Source organism: Syngnathus typhle, linkage group LG21 (genome assembly GCF_033458585.1).
Source record: "Syngnathus typhle isolate RoL2023-S1 ecotype Sweden linkage group LG21, RoL_Styp_1.0, whole genome shotgun sequence".
Classification (NCBI taxonomy): Eukaryota; Metazoa; Chordata; class Actinopteri; order Syngnathiformes; family Syngnathidae; genus Syngnathus; species Syngnathus typhle.
The window spans coordinates 2,887,423-2,913,442 of NC_083758.1; the positions used below are offsets into that span (position 1 = coordinate 2,887,423).

At 42.8% G+C, this 26,020-nt stretch overlaps 1 protein-coding gene across 1 annotated transcript; it reads right to left on the bottom strand.

Moving 5' to 3' along the window:
- Positions 1–984: 984 nt before the first annotated feature.
- sema3aa (sema domain, immunoglobulin domain (Ig), short basic domain, secreted, (semaphorin) 3Aa) lies at positions 985–25,805 on the bottom strand. Its single transcript, XM_061268543.1, has 17 exons — positions 25,240–25,805; positions 13,955–14,115; positions 12,437–12,499; positions 8,614–8,733; positions 8,388–8,478; positions 8,195–8,314; positions 7,149–7,291; positions 6,955–7,069; positions 6,812–6,881; positions 5,565–5,709; positions 4,887–5,106; positions 4,716–4,807; positions 4,600–4,641; positions 3,902–4,059; positions 3,246–3,313; positions 3,009–3,166; positions 985–2,918 (listed from the first exon to the last, which is right to left on the bottom strand). Exons 1-17 carry the CDS (start codon positions 25,343–25,345, stop codon positions 2,286–2,288), a joined length of 2,505 nt encoding a protein of 834 aa, XP_061124527.1. The 5' UTR covers positions 25,346–25,805; the 3' UTR covers positions 985–2,285.
- Positions 25,806–26,020: the final 215 nt, after the last annotated feature.

Sequence of the window (26,020 nt, forward strand, 5' to 3'; positions counted from 1 at the left end):
CCACTTTGTTTTCCACTGAATTGGCCGCGTCACACATGTTCATGCAGCACTGACCTCCAAATTTCCTACCACTCAGTCACAATGATATCAAATAATGTACATACACGAGCCAACTATCCAAATGCATTACAATTAAATAAAGAAGAAATGTTTTTCACAAAGGCGGCTCGGTGGCGCACTGGCGGGGTAGCACGTCCGCCTCACAGTTAGGAGGGTGCGGGTTCGATTCCACCTCCGGCCCTCCCTGTGTGGCGTTTGCATGTTCTCCCCGGGCCTGCGTGGGTTTTCTCCGGGCACTCCGGTTTCCTCCCACATCCCAAAAACATGCTTGGTAGGCCGATTGAAGACTCCAAATTGTCCCTAGGTATGAGTGCGAGTGCAAATGGTTGTTTGTCTCTGTGTGCCCTGCGATTGTCTGGCAACCGATTCAGGGTGTCCCCCGCCTACTGCCCGATGACGGCTGGGATAGGCTCCAGCACCCCCGTGGGGACTAAGCGGTTCAGAAAATGGATGGATGGATGGATGTTTTTCACAATTTCCTCTAGAGTCTGGAGGGAATTGTGAATAACATTCTGGAATCTGGACTATTTTCTTCTTCTGCGCTGGAAAATCTGCCACCATCCATCCATCCATCCATCCATCCATCCATCCATCCATCCATCCATCCATCCATCTATTCTATCTCAGGGGTCTCAAACTCCAGTCCTCGGGGTCCTCATTCCTACATGTTTTCCAAGTTTCCCTCGTTAAACACATCTGATTCAAATGATCAGTTTATCCTCACGTTCTGCAGGAGCCTGATAATTTGGAGTTTTGGACAGTTGCAGGCACCGTACTGCAATTGTCTCATGTAGCCGCAAGAGGGCGACATCGCATTAGACTCTTGTGTTAAAGAGAGAATTCCAACCACGGTTTAAACAATACTAACACTAACCTGGCTTCCATCATTCATGTTTGGTATAAGAGAAAAAAACAGACACTTCGTTTGTAACAGAGATGTTTATTCAGACAACCGAATGCATGCCATAAAGAATTGTGTTACAGCAGCTGCAGTCACGTTCAGTGTTCCAGTTGAAAACTGAATTAGGGTTAGACTAAACGTCCTTGATTTTCAGGGGGGGGGGGCAGCTCATTATGTTGTTAATAACATTACTCTTGTTGGCATTTGAAGGGAAGTCCTACACAAAACACTTGAGACAGTAAAAAAAAAAAAAAACTGTAGGCAGCATTCACATGCAATATAACATGTCTTCTCCTCGGGCTAACTGGATATTTGTCTGCGCTATTTCTTACAGAGATTCACAGCTAGAACTGGTTTTCTTCAGGGGAATATCTTACATCTAATTAAACAATGTGTATGGATGTGTAAGAAACCTAAAAAGTCCTGAAAAGAAAATTAAATTGTGCTTTTCGTCGCTAGGCCTTATTTATATTTATCTATATATTCTGTATTTCTATCCTGAAAATGAAACTAATTCCATCCAGTTGGTCCAAAGGTATTATTTAACCACCCCCAATATACTGACAAGCCCCACCCCAAAACAGCATAATATAAAAAAATAAATGCAACCCTTTCACAAAACGAGCAATAAATAAAGATCACATGGTGTTTCCTGTACTGTATATACACACAGAGAGAAGCTTGTCGTATATATATGTACATTAAACAAGTGTGTGTTGCGGATGTAATAAGTTACACAGAGGGGACAATGAGACCGCTGCAGTCATGTTGTGTGGCTTATATAAAAACAAATTGTTTCAGGATGTAAAAAAAAAAAGCCTGTAAAATAAGTAGCTTATTGAACACATGGATGGACAACAACATGCACGATGCTTCCCACTGTATGTGATGCGACATGGAAGATTCCTTTTTTTTTGCTTCTTGTCAGCAAACGAGTTTGTTCCATTCGGTGTTGGGGGGGGGGGGATCACATGCTCGAGTCCCGCGGAGAATGTGCTGCTTCTTTTTCATTCCGAAATAGTCCGCCATCTTCCCGTCTTAAACCGCGTTTAAGTGTGGACTAGCTTATGTACATACAAGGAGGCGCAAGTGTCCGCCGGGCCGTATCCATGGCGACCGGCTACGTCCTCGCACGTTTTTACATGTAGCTTTCCCGCTGCTAATATTCACAGCTCGTGTGCATGTCGTGATGTGTATGTAGAGGTCACTGAAAACTGAAATGAAGATAAAATCTACAGAATGTGTGCTTATGCGTGCGTGTGTGCATATGTGTGTGTATGTGCTCATCTTTGTGCTTATTTTTTGGTGTTAACCTCGCCCTCCTTCAAACGCTCCTTGGGGGTCTTTGCAGCTCGTGGGTTCTTCTATTACGTCCCTTCTTGTTGTCCTGCATGCGTCGCCACTTGGCGGCGTGCTGTGTCCCCGCCCGGGCCGCCGCCTGCCCCTTCGGACCGCTCTGCGTCTTGGGTTGGTTCTTGGGCGCCTGGACACTCAACATGCCCAAGCCGGCTTGACTTTTCTGGTTGTCGGCTCCGGACTGGAGCCAAGCTTTGCCCTGCGGGGGAGCGGCTTGCAGCTTTTGCGTGTTTGGAGCCAAAGCTTTGGGCCGCAGCGGCGGGTTGCCATTGGGCGCCTTCGCCTTCTTGGGCTTCCGCTCTTTCTTCCAAACACGATCGCAGAACTCCTCCACGGTGTTGAGGTCTGGGTGATCCAGCAGGGACAGAAAATCCCGGTACCACACGCGTTGCTTGTCGGGGGGCGGCGCCCCGGCTCCGGGGAGCCCCGGGAGGATGTCACCCAGCCTGTGGGCGGGGATGACCTGCAGGCTAAGACGCAGCAGTGGTTGGATGAAGCCGTGCTCCACCGCCTGGCAGTGGTACACGCCCGTGTCCGACTGGGACAGACTGCGGATGAGCAGGCCCTGGTCCGTGCGAAGAACCCGGTCGTCCATCTTGATCTAACAAGACACCACAGGGACAATGCGATAACATATAGCGTCAAAAATTTAAAAAAGGTTGGGTGAACTCAAACCCTTTAATTAGCGCACCTCATGCTTGCGTTCGCCACCGGGCGTCTGCAGCTGCCAGTAGATGAGCGCCCGCTGAGACTTGGGGCTGCACTCCAGGAACATGCTGCTGTTCTCCACGCCGTAGACGGTGCGGTCCTCCACGCCACCTACGCCGCCACCCAAGCCGTCGACGTCATCTGAAGAGGTGTCGACGTTAGACAGGGAACATACACCTAACGTTTTATTTATTTATTTATTTATTCATTTTCCACAAACCGTGATGCTGAAGATCTGAGCATTGGGAAAGTGGGTCTCCATTCCTGATGTCCTGTCGTCTTGTTCGCCTGTGAGGACAGAACAATCAATTTAATCCTGTACTTTCACCATTCGGCCTCTAGGGGACAATGTTTCCAAATTCAAGCGTTCAATGAGAACATTATTTCCTTCTCCTTTGCTGCTAAACTACTTTAGTGAAATGGGGATTGAATTTAATCACTGTAAACCTTCAGTGGCCTTCGATGAGCCATTTCCATGAAAGTCCTCCTTTATTCTTTTTTTAACGACAATAGCGAGAAATATCGTCAAGATTTTACCGCACTTTTCCAGTTCCTCTCGTAAAAAAAAAAAAAATGAAAGAAGAGGTGAGCCAAAGGTGAGGGAAATAAAGCAAAAGCTGCTCAGAAAATCGGGTACGACCCCACTGGGATCATTACTGGACTTCAGAGCCCAAAAGGTCCATGTCGAGCATTACGTTTGAGGGGGCTACAGGGGTGGTACCCCTAAAACTGCCTCGGCCCCATCTGCTTCTCATATTTGCAGCGTAGAAGAATGTCAGGATGCTCCTGCGCAATGTCCCGACACCTAATTACAAGGACTGAGATGTTCTGGCCCTACTTTGTGTTTTTTTCTGTTGCGCGGAGGTGGTCCGATACCTCTTGGCGGTAGGGAAGTATCTAGAGCACTCAGTGCCGTCCCAGGCGCAGTATGGGTCTCGGGCCAGGCAGCACTCGGCACAGGCTTTGCCGTAAACCTCGCAGCGGTGCAGGGACATCTGTGACACCCCCAGGGATGAGCCCAAAAACAACTGTTGCTGTGGGATGCAGGAGGCAAAATAGTGCATGAGATAACAAATATATATAGATTATAATCTAAGTATTTTTATATTATACATAAGTATTTTTTTCCATCAAGTATATGCTACATCCATCAACAATGTTAAGATATCAAGAAAAACTCAAGATTGGGGCTCATCTGGTTGAATTACAGTAGAAGTTTGGCTGCTTCCTATCAAAATGTTCAATTTAGTGTATGAGTCTGAGAAAGTTTCTTCTTTTTTTAAAAAAGCCCTTTTTTTAATAGAAAACACTCAAAGATTCATTTGAGGTCCCTTGAAAACTGAAAAATTGGAAAATACTCAAAAATCAATTATCCAGCCTGGTATCTGGGAATGTAACCATATACATATAAAGGGGGACTAGTGCCCCCATGGTACCCCCCTCTAGCTCTGCCAATGAACAGATTCCTTCGGGGCAATTCTGTCAAACAAGCCCAAATCAAAAACGTGAACATGAGAAGTTCTGAAGAATTTCGACCTGGAAACAGCATTTCAATCTGACTTTGTGTAATTTACCTGCTTGGTTGACAGCTCCATTGCAGTGATAGTGGTTGGCTCCTAAAATAAAACAACACACATTGACATTCAATTGACCCAGCTCCATAACAATAACAATTATTTACAAATCATACCCTGAAGACGGTCATTTCCTCCAACACGACCTCCTCCAGGTCATGCCAACTTTCCCTGGGGATGGTAACCACCTTGAGCACAGTGCCCATATCTGCAAGAAAATAATTCAAATCTAAAAATCCCCATCCGCTTTGTGAGTGCGCATACAGTAGCTAAGAGGTTAGCCGTACCCGTGCCGATGAACATGACGTCGTACTGGCCGTCCTCGGCTTCCACGCGGTCCACCACCAGCTGCGAGAACTGGTAGTCTACGTCGGTGCGCACCATGATGGGGCGCCCGCCGATGGGGTGCACCGGGTTGTACATGGCCGGGTGGCCCCGGGCGAACGTGATCACGTCGTCCGGGAGGTCTTTGGTGGAGTCGAAACCGCCAAAAGTTTTGCTTGGACACTGAGGGCCAGACACAGAAGGATGTTGAGTATCAAGAGATTTTGGAAAAATATTATTTTACTTATTTATTTTTTGGGGAAAAAGAGTGTGTTAAGAGTATAAAACAATGAGCCTGAATTGTGTTGGTTATTTTTCTGCCACTGGGTGGCATTAGCGTTTTATGTTGTAACAAGAACAGTATGTTTCTCTTTTCAAATTAAGAGCAAATTAATTGGAACGTGAAACTGAAAAATGAAGTAAATCGTGGATTCCTGCCCATTTTGTTCATTGGAAATTACAACTAGTCCCCAGTCTCCACATTTTTTCATTTACATCATAATAATTATTGCTAAATTGTGTTCTTGTATACTTTAAGTTTTATACTGATGCATTAATTTTCTATTTAATGACTTTGAATACTTGACCCATGGAAACTCTGGTCTTTTCAAAATGTACAAAATGTTGGACCTGACACTCACAGTTCCAGGTCGGGGGTAGGGAACCCTGCCTTGGAAGGGTACCCACTGGTATGTAGGTCCGTCCCTGTGGGCGTAGGGGCCCAGGAACACCCTCCGGATGTCGGCCATGTTGTACATGCACACTGCCGAGCCTTTGAAGATGTTGCTGCGGAGGGAGAAAATCACAAATGAGTACAGGAGACAAAACGAGACAGCAAGCAGCAGCAGCAACGGGTCGGAATATTTCTTGATTGCTTCCAGGTTTTTTTTTTTTCCCCCAACAGGAATTTTGGCCTGGAACTTTGCTTTCCAGAGCATCCCTGGAAGTCACGTCGGTGGCTTCCACTTGCTTCAGAAACCCGTGAGATCAATCAATCTTATAAAAAAGAAAAGAAAAAAGAAAGTGGAAGCCCTCAATGCGAATTTACGATCCGTCTCAGGTTATCCAAGAGGCATCGCTCGCTGGAATCGGAAATTTCCAAATGTGGGTTATTCCTGTTGAACGCGGCACAATCGCGCCACGTTCATCCATCAAATTTGATGGCAAATGACGGGAACGCAAACCTTCCAGCATCATTCTTTTGTTTCCAAGCCGCGTCTGACTAATTAGGCGAGCACACGCCGAGTCGGCAAAGCGCGGAAGATGAATGGACGAACGCTTCCGAGGTGGTAATTCAACAGAAATTCAATTAACGCAAAAGACGCGGCGGGCGCCTTTCCTCAAGAGGAACATCTGTTTGTGCGGATATTCTACTTCACACATTTCCATTCTGAACGCACACTTAATCAAACATAGATCTGTCAATGGCGGCGCCACATTAAGCAGCCATATTAAAAGAAGCTGTGCTCTATTCATCTCGGGAAAACCGGCCGCTTAGAAAACCAATTAAGTCTCTTGTACTCCCCGATGCCCCTTAATTGAATTTAATGTGCGCTTCTGCGTGTGTGTGTGTGTGTCTTGACCTCTCACCTTGAGTACAAGCTATAAAACTGATAAAAGCCATCCAACTGTGGCTGCCGCCGTGGTTCCACTGAGACGTTTTGTATCATTAGCGGTGATTGATGGTGTTTGGACTGATGTTTCCGACATATGCAAATGAGTTACATGCGATAAGAGTTATATCCGATAAGTACGACCAGATGGGGTATTTGTATTTTAGGTTTTAATCGGATTCAGGTGATCTCCTGGCTGTGAGAGGAGAAGCGCCATCTGGAGTTTTAATTTTTGCCAAAGGCTTGTTGTGGAAGAGCAGGTCTGGGTCGCATACCTGGATGTGGTGAAAACGGCATAGATGAGCGGATTCTTGGGGTCCTTGGAGGTCATTAGGAAAACGTCCTCTGAAAAAAGGCACATGGTGGAAACGTTATTCTTGAGAGCTTTTCAGAGCACGTGAAAGTCGCAGAAACTCACGCAGTTCATCAAAGTGCGTGTCGATGCCGTTGATGCCCGGTACGGCGCACATAAGCCGAGCCTTGAGGAAGGTGGTCCATTTGTTGACCAGACTGCGGTGACCTCCCATGTCGTTCTGCAGACAAAGATTTGGTAGATGTTCCCTCAAAAACATGAACGTGTTGGTCTCGGAAGGACCCACGAGAAAAACTTACCTTACACAGTTGTCCTATCCGAGCAATGGTGGCTTTACCCGTGTGTTCTCCATCCATGGCGTTCTCTTTGAAGAACAAAAAGATCTTGTCGTCCTCAGGGTTGTCGCTTTCCGGGACCAAGTGAATGCCGACGAATTTCGGGTCTAAAGGTGGAAAAAGTGAACAAAGCTGCCATTAAAGGAGTCTAAACAAAGCCACATTTGTTCAAGGGGACGTAGTTTTACACCTCTGAAAGTGATCCCCCGTGATACCCGGCGCGCCAAATCCCGGCTAAACCGCACATCCAAACCGCATTCACTCAAAGACACATGGTTATGATTGAGCCCTGTACCTTCGATTTTAAGAGTGGGAGGAAATCAAAGACCAGAGACTTCCGCTCGTAAGCGGAGGGGCGTGTTACGTCTTTCAGGGCTGTGAAAAAGACGCCTCAAGTAGGACGTGGATTTATAAGCCTCTGCTGAAGGCAGGTGCGAGACCTCTGCGATGAATCAAGCCCCTGTAGTGAGTACGTGTCATTAAATCGACACTTTCATAAATTACAAATGGAGGTCGCGTAGTTCGCTGCGTGGCATTACAAACTGGAAAGCACAAAACAACCCACAATTTTTTTTTACATTATTTGGACAGAGCATCTTTGTTATATTATCCGTATTTTCAGCACCTGTAGTTAGACAAATACTTTCCCACTTGTGACACATGAACCCCTCGATGATAAATGCCAAGAAGAATATCCCCTAGTTTCGTAATCCCCACCATTATAAGGTGAAAGATGGATGGGGGGATTAATGTCAGGACAATATGTCATCAGCGCTGCCGAGGCTTCTGGAGTGTATAATTGTTGAAGGCAGTGAAGAAGAAAAAGTGGAATTTGACTCCACAACAGGAAAACAGCTGAGAGTGGATTAGCAGTGTGGGAAAGTAAAAAAGATGGGAGGGGGGAGGGGGGCAGGCTGGCGCGACTCGAGGAAAACTTGCATCCGATGTGATGCTGAGAGATAACGCTCAATAATCCTTCTGATGCCGGCTTTGGTTTCCCGTTTGCTTACCATTGAGCCACCTGGAGTCGTGCTGCTCAGTCCTGACAGGATGGTGATCCCCCAGCGTCCGGAAAATGGCAAAGTCCCGTCCCATGAAGTCGGCCGACGTGCCAGAGTAGAGCTGCCCGTCTGGCGAGGGAAACGAGCGGTCATTAGGGAATGAAGTTGTTTGCGATCGTCGCGGCCCGAAAACCCGACTCACCGATCAGGAGCGACGCAGAGAGCATCTTGGGGTCGTAAGGACTTTTGCCGCGACCGTTCTCGAAATGCGAGGCCAGCCGGAAGATGTTGTCCTGTCAAAAGGAAGAGTCGATAAATCCTGAATTACGACACATTAGCAGTCTGAGGTTCGATTGACGAAATATCAGGAAGTGGTTGTCGACTATACTTGCTGTCTGTACAATATCTTTTGAATTCTAATGCATTACCTCGGCTTTCTTGCCCATTTCCAAGTAAGAGCAGATGGGATGGAAGGCTCCGGTGCCGCAGACAAATAAGTGGGTCTGGTTGTAGGGTTGCAGAACGCGGATGAAGTTCAAGCACTCTTTCTGGAAAAGACACGACAGGGAACATTTGCATGTGAAACTTTTTAGTCGTAAAATATCTTCGGCTATGAAAACGGTATGGAGTCTAATTGAGACAAGCGTGATGTTAGAAAATGGAGTCTAATATAGAACAGTAGAGACCAGGACTACTCTCAGGTGGGAGATTTTCCAGGAGAAAAAAATAAATAATAGCCCTGAAATTTCCGCTGCCTTTTAAGCAAATCCCACCTGTGAGAGAAATCAGGCAAATCCACTACAGAACGGGAATGTTCCACATGTTGGGGGTATTTGACTTGGCACTTAGAGACATTCCCAACGGCGCGAGGCCGTTTAGGGCCATGCTAATCAGCAGGTTTGAGCAAAGTTATTAATGGCCACATATGTTGAAGACATTCAGGATATACTTATTTGCCCTCGTTTACGAAAAGACAACATCTGTAATTTAAATATAGACAGAGAGCCGCCTTAGCTTTGCATGAATGCTAGCAACAGTCTCCCTAAACGGTAACAGAATCTGACCACACGCCCGTTTGTTTAAACTACGAAAGGAAACCTTCGGGGGCTACATGTGGAGACAGAACATTTGAACCGCAATCATTTTGTGTTAGCGTTGGACAGAACTACGCTAGCTTTGCATGTTTTCCAAATTTCGTTGTACAACTAAGTTGTAAAATGACAATAAAGGGCATTCTATTCTATTCTATTCTATTCTATTCTATTCTATTCCACTCTATTCACTTTCCTTTAGCTATGACGCTAACAGGGTGCTAGCATTGTGCCTACAGCGGCCGTTTATCTTTGTCGGTGACACCAATTCTTGTAAACTGCAAGTTTTAGACTGGATGTTTTACCAATGGACAGCATTATAATTATCATTTCCTTTTTAATCATCTTTGAGCTACACAGGGTGCTAGCCACGAGTTGCTAACTGTCATAAATCTTTGCCTCGTTCCCGTTGCTCGGAATCAGGAAAGAATATGTGACAATAGTTCATCACAATGCTTGGAAAACACTTCTAGACGTACAAAATATTCGTTAGTAAAGAAAAGAAAAAGGCTAGAGTTGCCCACTTGTTTTTTTTTTTTTTAAACTAATTGTATTCTAGCTCATGATTATTATATACATAATTGTTGACCTACAAAGTTTAAACAACTGTTAGTAATTTATGGGTAGCACCCAGTTACCTAAGATAGGTTGTTACTCTTAGGTAACTGGGTGCTACCCATAAATTACTAACAGTTGTATAAACTTTGTAGGTCAACAATTATTCTCATAAAAAAAAAAATATAAACATTTTCCTGGAAACCTTTTGATGGACAATGTAGTAGCATTGGAAATAAATAACCGAGCTTTCCCCACTCTGGTGCCACTTAGCTTTGAAGCTAAATATGTGCTAGCCACGGGTCAAAATCTATATGTGGGAATGAAACAAACAAAAAAAGAATCTTCCACGGAAAGATAAGACTTTTTGACATTTTTACTATCGACTAGTGCGCTAAACGTTTGGCCAGTGCACCCAGAGGGCCACTGTTGAGATCTTACTTGAAATATTGTGGCTGACCTCATCCGTGCATAGTCTATACACTGCCCCTTAATGATATCCCCCTCTGTGTTTCCTACTGCACACGACATGATTCTCACGCCGTCGTTTAAACGTCAATCCTTCCCCGGTGCGCTTGAAGTCGACCCCTCTTAAAATCTGACATGGGCTGTCTTCGGGTTGGACTCATTAGCAACGTGGGAGGCAGTCTTGTCATCATTGAACACCATCAACGAGTCAATTTGGAGAAAAGTCTTTTGAGGCAGATGTACAAACGGATCTGGAACTTAGTTGGAATAGAATTTAGATAAAATGTGAGTTAAAATATATGAATAAAACTATAGTGGATTTTTTTTTTTTAAAAAGGCGGGACCTGTTGCCCTTAATTTGCGGAAAAGTTATTTTCCGTTCAACTAGGCCAGACCGTTGCTTAAAATGTGATCTGAGCACAATTTTAAAGTCATGCAATGATGAAAGTTTCCATAATTTTGATTGGTAATTTCAAATCCTTCTGGAATAACTCTCCAGCCTACCGTATATAAAAAAACGTCCCATTAAAAGGGAATCACATTGTGTATATTGGGATGAGCCGACTCGATTTTCCCCCAGCTGTTCCGTGCGAACCGTGGGCTGCTGTAAATTTGCGCCGGTGGTGGATTGTTTTTGGAAAAGTGTGAACATTGGGAGTATTGTCCCAACGGACGGCTGGTGCGTTCCGCTCCATCTGCTCCCGCTGGCCGACTCTCAAGGGTAAACATTTAGCGGCGGCACGCAAACGCCTCATCGCTTTGCTAACAGACGACGGCGCAGGGGCCGCTGAGGTGAGCTTTGAAGCCCGATGTAACGGCGGATGACGTGTGATCCAGGCGTGAAATTAAGCTCGCGAGCTATCCAAACACACGACGCAAACAAAGCCGGCGCTGGTAAATGTGTCGGTTAAACTTGCGAATGGAATAACACATCTCCCACTTGAAAAAAAAAGACAAAAAAAGACTAAAAACAAAAGCAATAAACAACCTCTGTGGGAGTGTGTGCGTGCCATGTCTGTGTCTTTTCAATACTGACAAACAACATCTGTTTGGGCGTGCTAGCTTTAGCCATACCACATCACTCGTGACACTTGTATAAATTATATGCGCGTTCACGAAACACAAAGGAGATATTATTTTCAGATCAAAGGCGGGCAAAAAAGACACAAGTATACATGCTTTGACAAACAGGTTTGGCAATGCATACACATAAAATGAAAATATATCAGTAATCTAAGTTGTTGCTGTCACAATAGCAATAAAAAAATAGCAATGAGCTTGCTAAAGAAAATGGGGATGATTTTCAGCCATACTGGACACAGTGATCTATCAAAGTTTGTTGAGTTTATAGTTTTTCCCCCAAACATTTTCCAAAAATAGGACTTTGGCAATGATGCTAACTGGCTAACGGCATAATAAATAAATAAAAGTCTCCGCCATTTCAGCACACTGACTCGACACTGAATTATTATGGCTTCTTGTCTTGTTAAATGAAACAAAATAAATATAATAAATACAAACTTTTTATAACTTTATATTATTATTTCATTAAACAAAACAAGAAATATTTTTCTGAAAACAGACTAATTGGTGGCTTTATTGTTTGTATTATGGTTTGGAATGTTTATTTAGTTTTTTTCCCCACAAAAATAAAACACTCACTGGCCATTTCATCATTTACAACATTTTTGGAGAAATACATAAATACACTCACTGGGTCCTTCCCAGTGATCATTTCTTTTAATTAAAAAAAACAAAAAAAACTATATTTTTGTAAACATTTTTTTTTGTCGAAACCATACAGTGGCTGGGCACTATTTAATTATTTTCTTTTTAATCATCATTATATTTTTAAATTTTCCCACAATATATGCTCCACTGGACTCTTCATTAGGCACTGTACACAAACATGATTAAATGTAAGAAAGATGCCCCGATTATTTGGGACTAATGAGAAACACCATGATCCACAGTGAGCATTTTTGAAAAGGCCTCATTTGATTTGTCATTTGGTTATGTGTGAAAATGTGTCCCACGAGTAAACTTCAAAGTCCAAATCAAGGCGCGTGAATGAGAGGGCAAAACACAAAGCAGCCGTATTATTGCGGTCGGCAAACAATGCAATAAGACGACTTACCCCGAGGTCTTTCCCCGCCCACTTGCACTCGTCCCGCTTGGAGGGGGTGGCGGGCCATGCGATCTGAGCAAATGACAAAATGCCCAAAATCACCAGGGAGAAAAAAATGGGAGAAAGACAAGGGACGCAAGGAGGGAGAAAGGGAACGCGTGAATGTTTCATGAAACAGGAACGCCGTGAGTCACATTTGTATAATTCAAGAAATTTTTGAGGGGGAGTTCAAACTGAGCTAGTTTCTTTCTGTCTGACCTCGGAAATCTTTTACAATGTGTGTGGTTCTTATTAAAGTTTCTATAACAACTCTAACATATGGACGCACTTTACTGTCGTTTTGACGTGAGAACAGACGAGAGAGCGAGCTCCTTGGAAGAGACGATACACAAAAGTATGAATAATGGATTCAAATTGTCCTCTTGGCAAATCCATATGTGTGCACATGAATTATAAACACGTAGATTATAAACAGGCCGTGAGTGAGATGTTAGCTGACTCTTTATCAACTTCGCGAAACGAACAATTGTTTGCACATGGCTTAGCGTATTAGCATAGTAAAGCTACGTGCGTTAATGTGATGTATGCTGAAAGACATATAATGCTATATCAAATATGAATGCCATTTTTCATTTATACTAGATGCTAAAGTAAAGTCACATGGCCATGAATTCACATATCACACAGAAGACATTTTTTCCCGGCCCATCGGGTGAAAAGGGAAACCTGCATCGCTAATTTCTGGACCAGCTTTTAAATTGTAATGACGCACAGATGAGTAGATTCTTTTCATTCCTCTCTTTATCAGCGTGTAGCCTGCAGGCTAAAAGAAAAAAAGTGGCTCAAATCAGATAAAAAGACTACCGTATTTTCCGGACTATAAGGCGCACCGGACTATAAGGCGCACCTTCAATGAATGGCCCATTTTAAAACTTTGTCCTTATATAAGGCGCACCGGACTATAAGGCGCACCATTAATGCATCATGTCAGATTTTTAATCCAACTCAAATCATTCTCCATTTCAGCTTTTTTATTTCAACTTCAGACGCAACAAATTACTTTATAATCACAAATTAATGATGCATAGTCTTTTTGATTTATGATTCATCGTCTTTAGCGGGCCACTTATGATTGATTTCATGACACAATGCTTCGGGCCAGTTTAAATTTAGGGAACTTGGTCCATATATAAGGCGCACCGGACTATAAGGCGCACTGTCGGCTTTTGAGAAATTTTTTAGGTTTTTAGGTGCGCCTTATAGTCCGGAAAATACGGTAACTTAAGAGATTTTCAAGTTCAAATCAACTTTCCTATCTAAAATGAATGGAAACGCTATAATCCGTTCCAGCCACGCAAAATCACGCTTAAAGTCTTTTACAATAAATGCCACCCAATATTCTAGAAGCTATTCATTACCATGTCTATGGCAGTTTCTATACTGTGTTAGCATTAAGCTAGCAGACTTTAAGGCAAATTATCTTGTTGTTTTAAATACACAGTTGAGGCACCTCGCCATGTCAGTTACCTGTTTGAAGTCTCTGTTGATGTTGACGAGGTCAAAGGAGAAAATGTGGTCCTCGGCACCGACCAGTAGCCTGCCTCGCTCTTCATCTAGCAGGAAGGTGTCGTAGCCGGAGCTGTTGGCCAGCCCCGCGAAGCTCACCAGGTTGTTGGACTCTAACATCTCTGGAAACAAGGAGGAATGAGGAAGACAATTTAGATTTAAGAAAATCACATCAAATATAACCCCCCCCAAAAAAATGCACTTTTTCGCCCAAAAGTGGCTAATGGCTAATGTTGATGTTTTCAAAATTAGCCTTCAATCAGGGATGGTCTTGTTGTGTGTCATGTTTTATCACACACACAGACACACGTAACACACACACACACACAGACACACGTAACACACACCCACACACACAGGTATGGCATGCCACATCCGGCGTGAACATCCCAGCACGTCCCAATCAGGGTCCAGTGTGTTCATCTGTGTGATTGGTTGAATAATTCATATGCAATCATTCTGTTTGTGGATGTGTGTGTTTAACGCAGTATTATGTAAATGAAGACAAAGCAGAGCGTGACTGAATGCTCCGTGTGACACTACATTATTACATTGCATTCAATTAACATTTAAAAGACGAGGCTGGCCGAGCGTGGAGAGGATTTGATGAACAAAAGAAACCTTCAGACATAATAAATGAATGCAGTAGGAAATAATGCATCAGTTTTTATTAATCTTCCTAATAGCTAATTTGTGTAGATTAAAGTCAACCACCTTCAATAAGCACTACTTAATATACTACACTTATTTCAATATTGACATATGGGATGATAATACTTATATTTAAATATTTATATATATATATCGCGATATATCGTAAATGAATCGCAGCAGGCTTTAAGATATCGTATCGTAGTTCTTTGTATCGATATGATATCGTATCGTGACAAAACCCCCGATTTACACCCCTAATATATATATATGTAAATTACGGGTTTTGTATATATATATATATATATATATATATATATATATATATATATATATATATATATATATATATATATATATATATATATATATATATGTATATATTAGGGGTGTAAATCGGGGGTTTTGTCACGATACGATATCGATACAAAGAACTACGATACAATATTTGCCGATATCTTAAAGCCTGCTGCGATTCATTCACGATATATATATATTATATATATATATATATATATATATATATATATATATATATATATATATATATATATATATATATATATATATATATATATATATATATATATATATATAGAATACTTAAATATATATGTATATTTAATCAAATATGACACACATCCGACTACTGCTAACACAAACGTACTTGCGTATAACTTTATGAATCTGTATACGAATTATGTATTTAATGAACAAATACGACAATAAGAGATTTTTTATTTTTTTTTAAGTGAGCCAATTTATTGGGAATCAGTGTTTTTCTCTTGCCAAATATCAGAATTGGCATTGACTTAAAAAAATCAATATCGGTCGGGACCCTATCTTTGAGATCATAAAATATCGAAGTTAAAGATGAGACCCTTTTCTTATTTAAAAAAACATTTTTAGAAATTGGGGGATGTGTTTTTCACAGGACAGTGAAAACAAAATAAATAACCAAATAACTCAACTAAATAACTAAATAAAACCTACATAAAAACTAAGTCAGTAAGTAAGTAAATAAACAAATAAATACAAACGTAAAGGAATAAATAAATAACAAATTTTTACTTTTACTTTTTGAATCCTGCCTGAATGGTAACAAATTCTGGTTTATCGTGTCACTCTGCGATATAAAGATTAAAAACTTGAGCTCAGTGAACTAACGCAAATAGCGTGCGTTTTTTTTTTTTTTTTTAAATTCTGTGGCTTAACATCATCCATCATCATCAGCGTCACGTATGGAAGAACACCGCATGTATTTCCACAGACATTTTTGTCCAGCGAATGGTCACGTGATTGACGGGCCGCTATAGGAGCCATCTGCGCCTACTCGGACATCTGCGTCCACGAAGAGGACCGTGGAGGACGATGGAGGAGGTGTAACCCCGGAAAGGTGCTCTTGGGGGGGGGTACACACGAATGGGTGTTATGTGAGGGTTTGTACTGCACCGCAGATGGCTTGAGTGTGTGTTTGTGGCTTTTTCTGCCACAATGGACATTCCATGCGCACAGACACTCATCTGAAGGACGCTGTGGTCATTGATGTACACACACATTTTACACAGACACACACAGACACACACGCGCACACACACACACAGGAAATGAGTCGGAGAGAGGAAGTGTAAGGAAATGCCATTTCCAGTCAACAGAACCCGAGGAGGTCGTCTTAAATTTCACGATGGGAAAGATGCGGCAGGAAGTGGGACTGGCACATATTAAAAAAAAAAAGTGATTTAAAAAAAAAAATAAACGACTTGAAAGGAAAATAATCATTTGACGGACATTGATCAATTCTTCTTAAAACAAAGAGGCTTCGGGCTCAGCTTACCATTAAACTAAAGATGAAATAAAGCAAAACACACAGTGAGCATTTTCGGAAAGTCCACTAGCTTAATGCTAACACGCAATGCAAAGCGACCAAATAGTCACCATATCGATATCTCGTTACGCCATAAACATTTGTACACATATAAAAGAATGCTCACAGGCATATATTATTTATCCTCTGCAAAAAACTACTCATATTATTACAACATCTTACTAAGCCGTGACCGTACGTATCTATGTAGTAAACTGCCCCCTGGTGGCCAAGATGTATATACCAGAAGGAGCAGTACAAAATCCAATCAATGACCATTCAATTTACTTATTATAACAATGCTTTATTCTAAAGCAAAATAATCTGTTAACATGAATTTACATTACCGTATTGATTTTGTATCAGAAAAGATTCCCTTCTGTCCTGTTAGCTACCGATGCTATCGCTGATGTCATTGTGTGACATAATCTCTCTACCAATTGTGATTGTGTTTCCATTGTGCCTGGAGAGTCAAAACAGTTGAAGGCACTGCGGATGACAACACACAAACACAAAAACACTAACAGCATCTTTATCATGGCTGGGATCTCGTGCATGTTTGTGTGTGTAAGCTAGCGGAGGAAATACGGCGACCTATAACCTAAACACGGACACGCTCGCTTGGAAGCCACACGAGCCACTAAAATTTGGCAACATAAGACTCATGCCCTTGTGCAAATTTACAAAACTATTGCCACACACACTTGGTCACAGTCTAATCTACTTGACGTTTCCTGCTTACTCGGCACAAATTTTGGGAGCGGCGAGCGCATAGTGGGCAGATTGTTACAGTCACACACTCACGTGTGTCACGTATTTTTCCATCTGACGTACGTAGTGGAGTGTGCAAAAAAAAAGAAAAACCAGCGGGAGCAAAACACACACACGGTTGACATTGAGTGTGAACCACAGTGTTGTTGTTTTATTGTTGTATTCTCAAAACACACACTTGACTGAAGAGGAAACAATGAATTGACATTGTGTGTGGAGAAGTGATCATTTGGCAAACAGGCGTCGACGCCCACACGCCGCGCAGTAATGAAAGACAAGCCCATGGGCAGGATTTCTTTTTTTTCCCCTTTGGAAACGTTGGAAGAATTCAGCTGTGTGAGTGTGTGTGATGAACAGACGATTAATAACAATTAGTTCATATTGCACACAATGCACGTTATATGATATTTATAATATTTTTGGCTACTATTACAGCATTATGTGCGTTCTAACCTTTTTTTTAGACTTGAAATTACAACTTTTGTAATATTAATCCTTTACACTCAACTGTTACCATAACAGCATTATTGGTGTATTTTTGTTGTTGTCATTTTTAATTGAAATAAGGGGCTTTATTGCAATAATTTTCGTGCTTTTCTCAATTTTATTGTAAATTAAGATTTTTCATCTAGTTTTTCACATATAGTTTTTAATATTTTACACTAAAGAAATTACATCAATGCATGATATTTTTGGAATGCTGAAATTAATCTTTTAAATCTCAAGTCATTTTTAAGTTACTGTCACATTATTATTATAAAATGCACATATGGATTTACCAGGTTTTAGAAGCTACTGGAACCCTCTTGGTGTTTTATTATTATATTGTTTGGTTAACAAAACTGCTTTAGATCCCTTAAAGGGCCTCATGCGGGATATTCGTCACATTTTGAGCTGTATGAATAAATCATTTGAAGGGAGTGTGTTGATCAGGATGGGGGAAAAAAAGGGAGTTGGCGACCTTCAAGCATGATTTGATTTTTGTAAAAGCAAAGATGTGTCGTTCTTGCACGTTTTGTTTGGCGTTTTCCAACCTCCAATTCAGAACTCCGCCCTTTCCTTTTCTTCTCAGTGTGTGTTCGACGAGGTTTCGGCCTCAAAACACAGGTGCGGGAAAAATGGCAAGAAAAAAAGAGGCATGGAAAATGTGTGCGGCGCTCCACAATGTGTTCAAATATTATCCTAAGCTCAAGGATATCCACACAAAGTTCTCCTCCCTCTCTGGCTTTTCTTCTTCGTGCCTTCCAGGCGAGAGCACAGTAGCAGGTGTGGGCCTGTTGCCGTGGCGACGCAGGAAACAACACAACCAGGTGCCAGGTACATAGATGACAGTTTGCACACTACTCTTGTTTCTGCTGCCACGTTTTAAATGGTTCTCATATTTTAGGAAAGTTAGACTTTCCGAAAGCATTGGCTCAAGTGTGTGTCAAATGTCCCAACTCTCTCATCGGCGCTCAAGGGGCTGGATGAGTGAAGAACGGAACAAAAGGAGCATAAATTGAAACATTCGGCCCTATGCGTCACATTCGGACCAGAGTTGCACACGCATGATGAAAAACAATTACACTTAGTGGGTCATTTTTTTTTCACGTCCCCTCCAAAGAAATTGTTTATCTTTTGTTTATGATCATTTTAATAAATACAAAGTCAATGTCCAGGCATGGTAAATATATATTCACCTTTTCCCACAGTATTATTTTTTGTAGACAAATTTTAAAGCTTCTTTTTATTCTATAAATATTTGTATTTTACTTTTAATACTTAACATATTTCCTCCTTGAAAGCAGTTTTGTTTTTTCCACAGTATTTAGTCTTTTAAAATGTATCAATAGGCAATGCAAGTTTATTGATATAGCGCAAAATGTCTTACGCAGTTACAAAACATTTAATAGTAAAATGCATGAAAAAAAAGACTAATTTAGAACACTTTAAAGAATAGAAAAACTGAAGACATTTAAAAGCTAAGTAGAGAAGTAATAGTTTACTAAACTTACTGGGACAAGAGAACATTTTTGGACAAATTAATAACATTAATAACATACTTTTAATCTTAGTAGACTTTTTTGTTTGTTTTCAATCGTCAATATTTTTGTATAATTATTTTATTTAGATTTTCCTCAAATTTTACATCTTCACTGTAATATTTGTATTAATTATTGCCCCCATTGCCTTATTATTTAAAGGGGAAGTCATGTAAAAAGCAAATCTTTAAAATCTTTAAAATTTAAAAATCAAATCTTTAGTATCTTTTATGCTGCCCCACGAGCCTAAAAAATTTACTCTGACTAATATTGCATTTTTGGAATATGAATTAAGCTGGAAAATCCTCGGGCATTCTGCTACTTGCTGTCGACTGACAATGACATCACAGGTGCCTCGAGACCAATCACCTGTTTTCTGAGTTTGGTCACGTCACGGTCGCAATTCTAAGATTATTGTGGAGGTTTGCTTGATTTTTCTTTCAGAAGTTAAGAGGGGTTCCTAATCATCAATGGAAAGGCCAAAATAGAAGGGACACAGCGCAGCAAGCATTGTGCCAAATATCAAACTCAAGATGACTCAACACAAGAGCGTCTGAAAAATGCAGGCGCGTACGAAAGCACACACACGTTCGAAATAGTGGTTGAATATGGAAGCATTTGATTAGTGCGTCTCCTCCTGTCACTGCGCGGCGGGACCACAGCGAGCGCGCCGACCACAGGCAGGCTGGAGGCCCGGTGGCGCCCACCGCAGCGAGCCCACACGTGCACGCCGCTAAATGTTCATGCGACATCCACGCTCTCTGGTTCTCATTTAACACACAAACACACACAGATGGGGTTTGTATGCAAATGCCGGCCGGCCGGCTCTGCAGATGAATCAAACGCCGACGCTGCGGTCACGTGTGTCTGCTTCGTGTCGCCGCTGACATTTTATTCCAGACTAATGAGGCGAGGCTGCAGAAAGCGAGAGGGCAAAGTGTGGATGACGAGCACAATGGCGGTCGGCGCAACTTGAGAGAAAACAGCAATACGCGCTAATTAATTCAGACTGGGAACACAAGGAAATCTAGAAAGTTAGAAATCAGCTGTCGACACCAGTTTTGCCAAAAACACCATTCACAACACTTTCACTGAGCAACACGGCATTTGGAGGAGCCATCAATCATGACACGACGCATAAAAACGTCTCAAGGACCCATGCCCAAAATAGTCCAGGAAGTCAGCGGTTTTGGTTTGAAGTGGCCTTTCTGACTGCGATACTTTCCTAAAAAACTTGAAAGTCTGACACCAGATTCAGAGCGAAAATTTGGTTGACCCATGTTTGATAACAGGACGCACGAAAAAGTCTCAAGGACCCATACCTGGAATTCAACAGGAAGTCGGCCATTTTGATTTAAAGCAGCTTTTCTGATCAAAGTGTAGGACTTGTTAAAAAAGTTGTGGAAAAAACGTGACACGTTTGACCCAATGACACAAAATTTGGTGGACCCATCTCTCATGATGGGACACACCAAAAAGTCTCAAGGACCCATGCCTGACATTCAACAGGAAGTCAGCCATTTAAGTTTGAAGCAGTTGGAGGCACATTTAATTCTACAGGGGAGTTTGTCCAACTGAGCTCCAAATCATAAGTAAGTTTGGCAAATTTTGCCTGTGCCATCTAAGAAAAAAAGCAGCCTGACTCCTTCGTCCCATCAAACATGTCCACGTGTTGTCCATCAGTCCGTCACTCCACTAATTTGTAACTTGATTCTACAAGGATCGAGCGGTGCGCTTTCCTCTCCTCTGTGACTGATGAGCATTAGCAGGTGGGAGAACCCATTCATACCCGCGTTTCAGCAAATCCGCACCTCAGCTGTAACTCGAGACCCTCACGGCAGATGCAAAGACAGCGGCGAGGTGGACCGTTTCCCCGACATTCATTCTGCGGGATATTGCGGCGGCCAACAAAAATCCTGATTGTTGACGTAAATCCGCATTGAAACAGTCTAGACAAACAGGATTGTTTGTGACGGAACTCAACAATAGTACAACCGGATTATACGCAACACCACACAATGCGACTTCCTGCTAATGGACAAATGGGGCAATTGTATTTAGTAGAAAATGCTATGCTCAGAGTCACGTAGTAAAATAAATCTAATAAGAAAAAATGGCACCCAAAAAAATCAACTTGTTTTTATTTATTTTATTTTATTTATATATACTTTTTTTTATTGCGGTTACCAGTTTTATTGCAATAAAATTTGGTTTTACGGCCATAAAATGTTTCTTTTCAGACTAAATGAATAAAATCATTGTTAGTAAACCCACTACATAAAAACTGTTAATATTAACTGACACAATTTTTGGATGATCAGAAACCTGGTTTTGTCATCCACGTTCATCCTCCCCAAAAAACTATTTGGTACCATGAGTGAATGAATGCAAGTCATTCCCTGTGGACGAAAATAAAACACATTCCACATTTCCACATAATGCGCTTCCCACCGGGTTCTACATTGCTTCTCTTAGTCATAGCGAGTAGATTCTTGCAGAATGTGCGGCACGTAGGGCGTCTGCACACGAGTGAATCAGAGTGGGACTGTTATATATTTGGGTTTAACACACAAGCGTGTTTGGAATTTTTTTTTTTACAACAAAGCCACGGCAAAACATGGGTTTGCTGTCGTAGGAATGTGTAAAAATGGGGCACCCTTGATGAGAGTTAAGCATATCAAGCAGATAGAATGCAAAACATTCTTAAAGATTTGTACTTTAAGTCGGCGGCGTTGTGGTTTGTGCGTAGGAGGAGCTCCGCAGAGAGGCCAGCGTCTCTAAAGTTGGCGAACACCTTGTAATTATACACATCCGGCAAGACAGGGTGGACAGACGAGACAGACAGAAGATGCTCGCTGATTAGCCGGCATCCCAAAACGTACACCAGACTCTTTTGGATCCGACGAGGACACAATCATAGAGACTGGCTTATTATGGAGTCCAGACTGCAATAAATGCGGTTCCACATCGAGCGTCTATTTGAAGCGCTGGAAGTCCGATCCAGATTCCCAGCCTTCTTCACTTCACGGTTGGACTCCATAATTACCCCGAGCTGACAGAAATTATCAGGTTCCCAAAGCGTTTTAGGCTTTGGGATCACTAGGGGTTCACTGTTTGCTTTTCTATCACGCATATTTACACGACTCGACCCATAGGAGGCAGTGTTCCTCCTGCTGACTGTTTGCAGTTTAAAAGGCTTGTGCAGGCATTGTGTTGAGGAATGCATAAGTGCATTGAACCGTGGGAGTAAAGCATTGTGTTCGTAGACGCATTCGTGCGCAAAGAGAAGTCACCAACAAAGTAATGATCCACTTTTTCTAACAGGTTGTAAATCGAGCAATCGTATCTATAACAAGGTGGGTGGAGTGAGATTCCCCCAGTTGGAGAAGTCAGCGCCTTTTGTTGTCACTAGACTCTTTCGGCATGCTGCACATTTTTCCAAATTGAGATTCCCATATGTTGTGACTTGTGCATTGAACGTGAAGGAGTTAATCTTTTCCGCCGCTTTTCCATTCCACCCTCCATCCTCACCTAGCCATCACTAATTACAGCAGGAAGCCCGTGATTATGTTTACTATCCCTAAGTCCATCTCTACTTAGAGTTCTCCTTTCACCTCCCTTGTGGACTAGAAGTAAAAGTATTTGTCCCACGAGGAGGGAAAAATCATTAACTCCTGCGATCTTCCACTCGGAGAAGCCAGGACATTTTTTTTTGTCCAATGTCCCAACTGGCCCCCTCTGGGAAATCATTCACTCTGCACTTGCCCCGCCAGCTGTCCCGTGAGGGCTCATTTTATCTGTCGGCCACTTTGCGCGGCCAACTGGCCCCTCGTCACTGCGTCTTTTCCACTTGATCTAAATCAGAGACGTAGTCCGACTCCTTGAAAGGTTGTTCTCGGTCGGCTCTTCCGTTTGAGGAGGCTTCTTCGTGTGCCGGCTTGTTTATTTGACAGTCCCAAAATCACAGGCCTCGCTTGTTCCGTCCACCTCGCCGGGGCGTCACTCAGCACCCGTGTGGTCGTTCCGCTCGAGAGGATTGCGTCTTGTCGTTTATTTGACTTAATTACTATGCTGGGAGAGGAGATGAGTGACACCTCACTCCACGGCCAGCCTCCCTTCCGTCTGTGACCGTCTTGCTGCCAAATCCTGGCCACGTCCCTCCTTCAAGTCCTGTGACAGGCATCAACATCGCCTTGAGACACCTGTGGGGCTCCAGACACAACGCGAGCGACGAGGCACACAATCAACGATTGCCAGATCCATAAGAGCACAACCAGGTGTCAAATTATAAGACTGAAAAAAAAAAGGCAAGTCATTGAGTCCCTCTGCATGTAAAAACAAAGAGGTTGTGCTTTTTAATTTATCACTCATTCACTTAATACCAGATACGGGATGACAGACTATTTCTCTTGAGTAGCTGTCAGGGAACCATTCTCGCATTCTCCACACAGATGGCCAAGGGAGGGATGACATTTTCCCCATCACGCCTGCAGGCTGGGCCTCCACTATGGCACCCACGGGAGGTATGACTCGGATCAGGTGAGTCCTGGCAGATTTATACGCGTCCTCCGAGGAGCATGCATGAAGCCTTTCATTCTTCGGTTTTCCAGGCTTCGGTTGCCCAGGTAACGCTTCATGTACATCTCGACTGTCCGCAACTGATCACCGCTACTGTCAGCAGCCTTCGCTTCTGATCAAGGCGCACAGATTTCAACTTGGGCGACCGCCCACTTTGCACCACCGGCGATTATTCCGACTCAATGAAAGTCGCCGTCTCGTCTCTTGCCTACGCCAAAAGGCTGAGACTCGGTGCCCAAAAGCAGGGTCAGAGTGGACACAAACTGTGATAATGGGAAATATATCACACCAAAATTACAACCTGGGCTTCGTCGGAAGGATGAAACATGTCATATAGCAGGCCGCTAAACATAAGTTACAGCAAACAAGACGGTTAAAGATAGAACATCAATTAGAGTGGCAAACATTACATTCACCTCTTTCACGAGATTTCTAAATATATTTCTCAACGAGAGCAAAATTATGCCAGAGACCAAAGCGAGTCGAGCACACAAGGGAAAGCTTCCACCACAAAGTCCTGTTGTCACTTGCAAATTGACAGCGATTGATCATAAATTTTAAGAGGGAAGGTTTTACGAGAGAGACTAAAATAAAGAGACCACACTCTCTGTTGGCCACTTTGGATCATGTTTTCGGGCGAGAACCACAAGAGCCTTTCTCCGAACCTCCCAAAAGTATGCTGAAAATGTCATTTTTCCGAGTGAAGAGGAAAAGTTTACTATTAGAAAGAGTCGGATTTAGTGGGAGGTGAGGAGGAATGAAAATTGGAAGAAACAAAAGGAGGCAATGACATATTTGCCGTGTATGTCCAGAAAATGCACTGGTCGACATTTAAAAAAAAAAAAAAAAAAACTTCTGCAGACATATTTATTCAAAACTTCTATTTGGGACATAGCTAAAGCTTAAAGAAAGGATCAGTGTCTGAAATGACCCCCCCTCCCATCTTCTACCTTATTTGACGTTAGATTTTGGGACAGAAGCCATTAAAACGGAGGCTCTGTCCAGGGCACTTAACAGGGCTGCACAGGGGGAACAAGGGCCAATATATACATTTAACTTCAGGCAAGAGCTCTACCTCAGCATATGGAACCAATCTGGACATTTGTAACGTGAATAGCAAATTCGAAGCAAGAGAGAGGCGAAGTAACAGAGAAGTTAATGGGAGATGCTTTTGCAGGCAACCGGCGACTTAAATAGCCGCGCAGAATTAGAGGAGTAAAAAAAAAATAAAATCCTTGTGAGTAAAAAATAGATGAAAAGAAAAGAATGAAAGAGCGCCCGTGGGCAAGAAAAAGACTAGACGAGCCTTGTGATGCGAAAGTCCCACATTACCCAGGAGACTGAAACGAGAATGGGCTTACCCTTGTAGGACAGCTTTAGCCTGGGTACATTGTGCTTGGGCTCTAGTCCACTTCCCGGCTGTAGCGCCCCGCATAGCAGCACCACAAAGCCAAACAGGTAATCCATGGTGCTGGAGTGCTGCCGGCTGGCCTCCAGACCAGGGGGGCACTCACAGCCCTACCAGCGCCCCAAGACGAGTGGCTCCAGGGGGGCAGAGCGACAAGCCTGGAGAATCCCTCTTGGTGAGTATGGAAAGTGACCCGGTCCAGGGGAAGGGGAAGAATCCAAAAGGTGTGCCCCCTTTATCTTAGGAGTGATGGGCAGTGTGAGGTGGGGTGCAGCTCACATGGCTCTCCGTATGGAGGTCCAGAAGGTAGTCCCTGTCAGTCTACTCCCCCAGGTGAGGTCTTAGCAATAAGATGCCAGACACTTGAGAGCGAGTTGAACTGTCAAAATGTCTCAAGTAAAGGCTGTTTTATATTCCGGATATTTTTTTTCTTTCTTTATGAGCAGACAGTGGCGGCAACCCTCTAATCCTGGCGTGGAGCTCCAGCAGACTGCCGAGGAGAGAGAGAGGACAAGAGAGAGCAAGGGGAGGGGAGGTGCGCGAGAGATGGGAGAGAGAGAGAGCGACGGGGGCGGGATATCTTGACAGCTAACATGAATCGTGTTGTCTCATCTGTTCCTTTTTTTTGTCAGTTATTACACGCTCAGCATTTCTGCTTTCTTTTAAATGGATTTTATTTTTAGAGATACACATGGACCTCTGCAAAGACGGGGGAGGCGAGCCGGCAAAGTTGT

Excerpts from the sequence above, each read along its gene's own strand:
- sema3aa (XM_061268543.1), bottom strand. The coding sequence starts at position 25,345 with ATGGATTACCTGTTTGGCTTTGTGGTGCTGCTATGCGGGGCGCTACAG. Across the intron at positions 12,500-13,954 it reads TCAACAGAGACTTCAAACAG|ATCGCATGGCCCGCCACCCC; the intron begins GTAACTGACATG and ends TCATTTGCTCAG. Across the intron at positions 5,710-6,811 it reads GCCGTTTTCACCACATCCAG|CAACATCTTCAAAGGCTCGG; the intron begins GTATGCGACCCA and ends CTCCCTCCGCAG.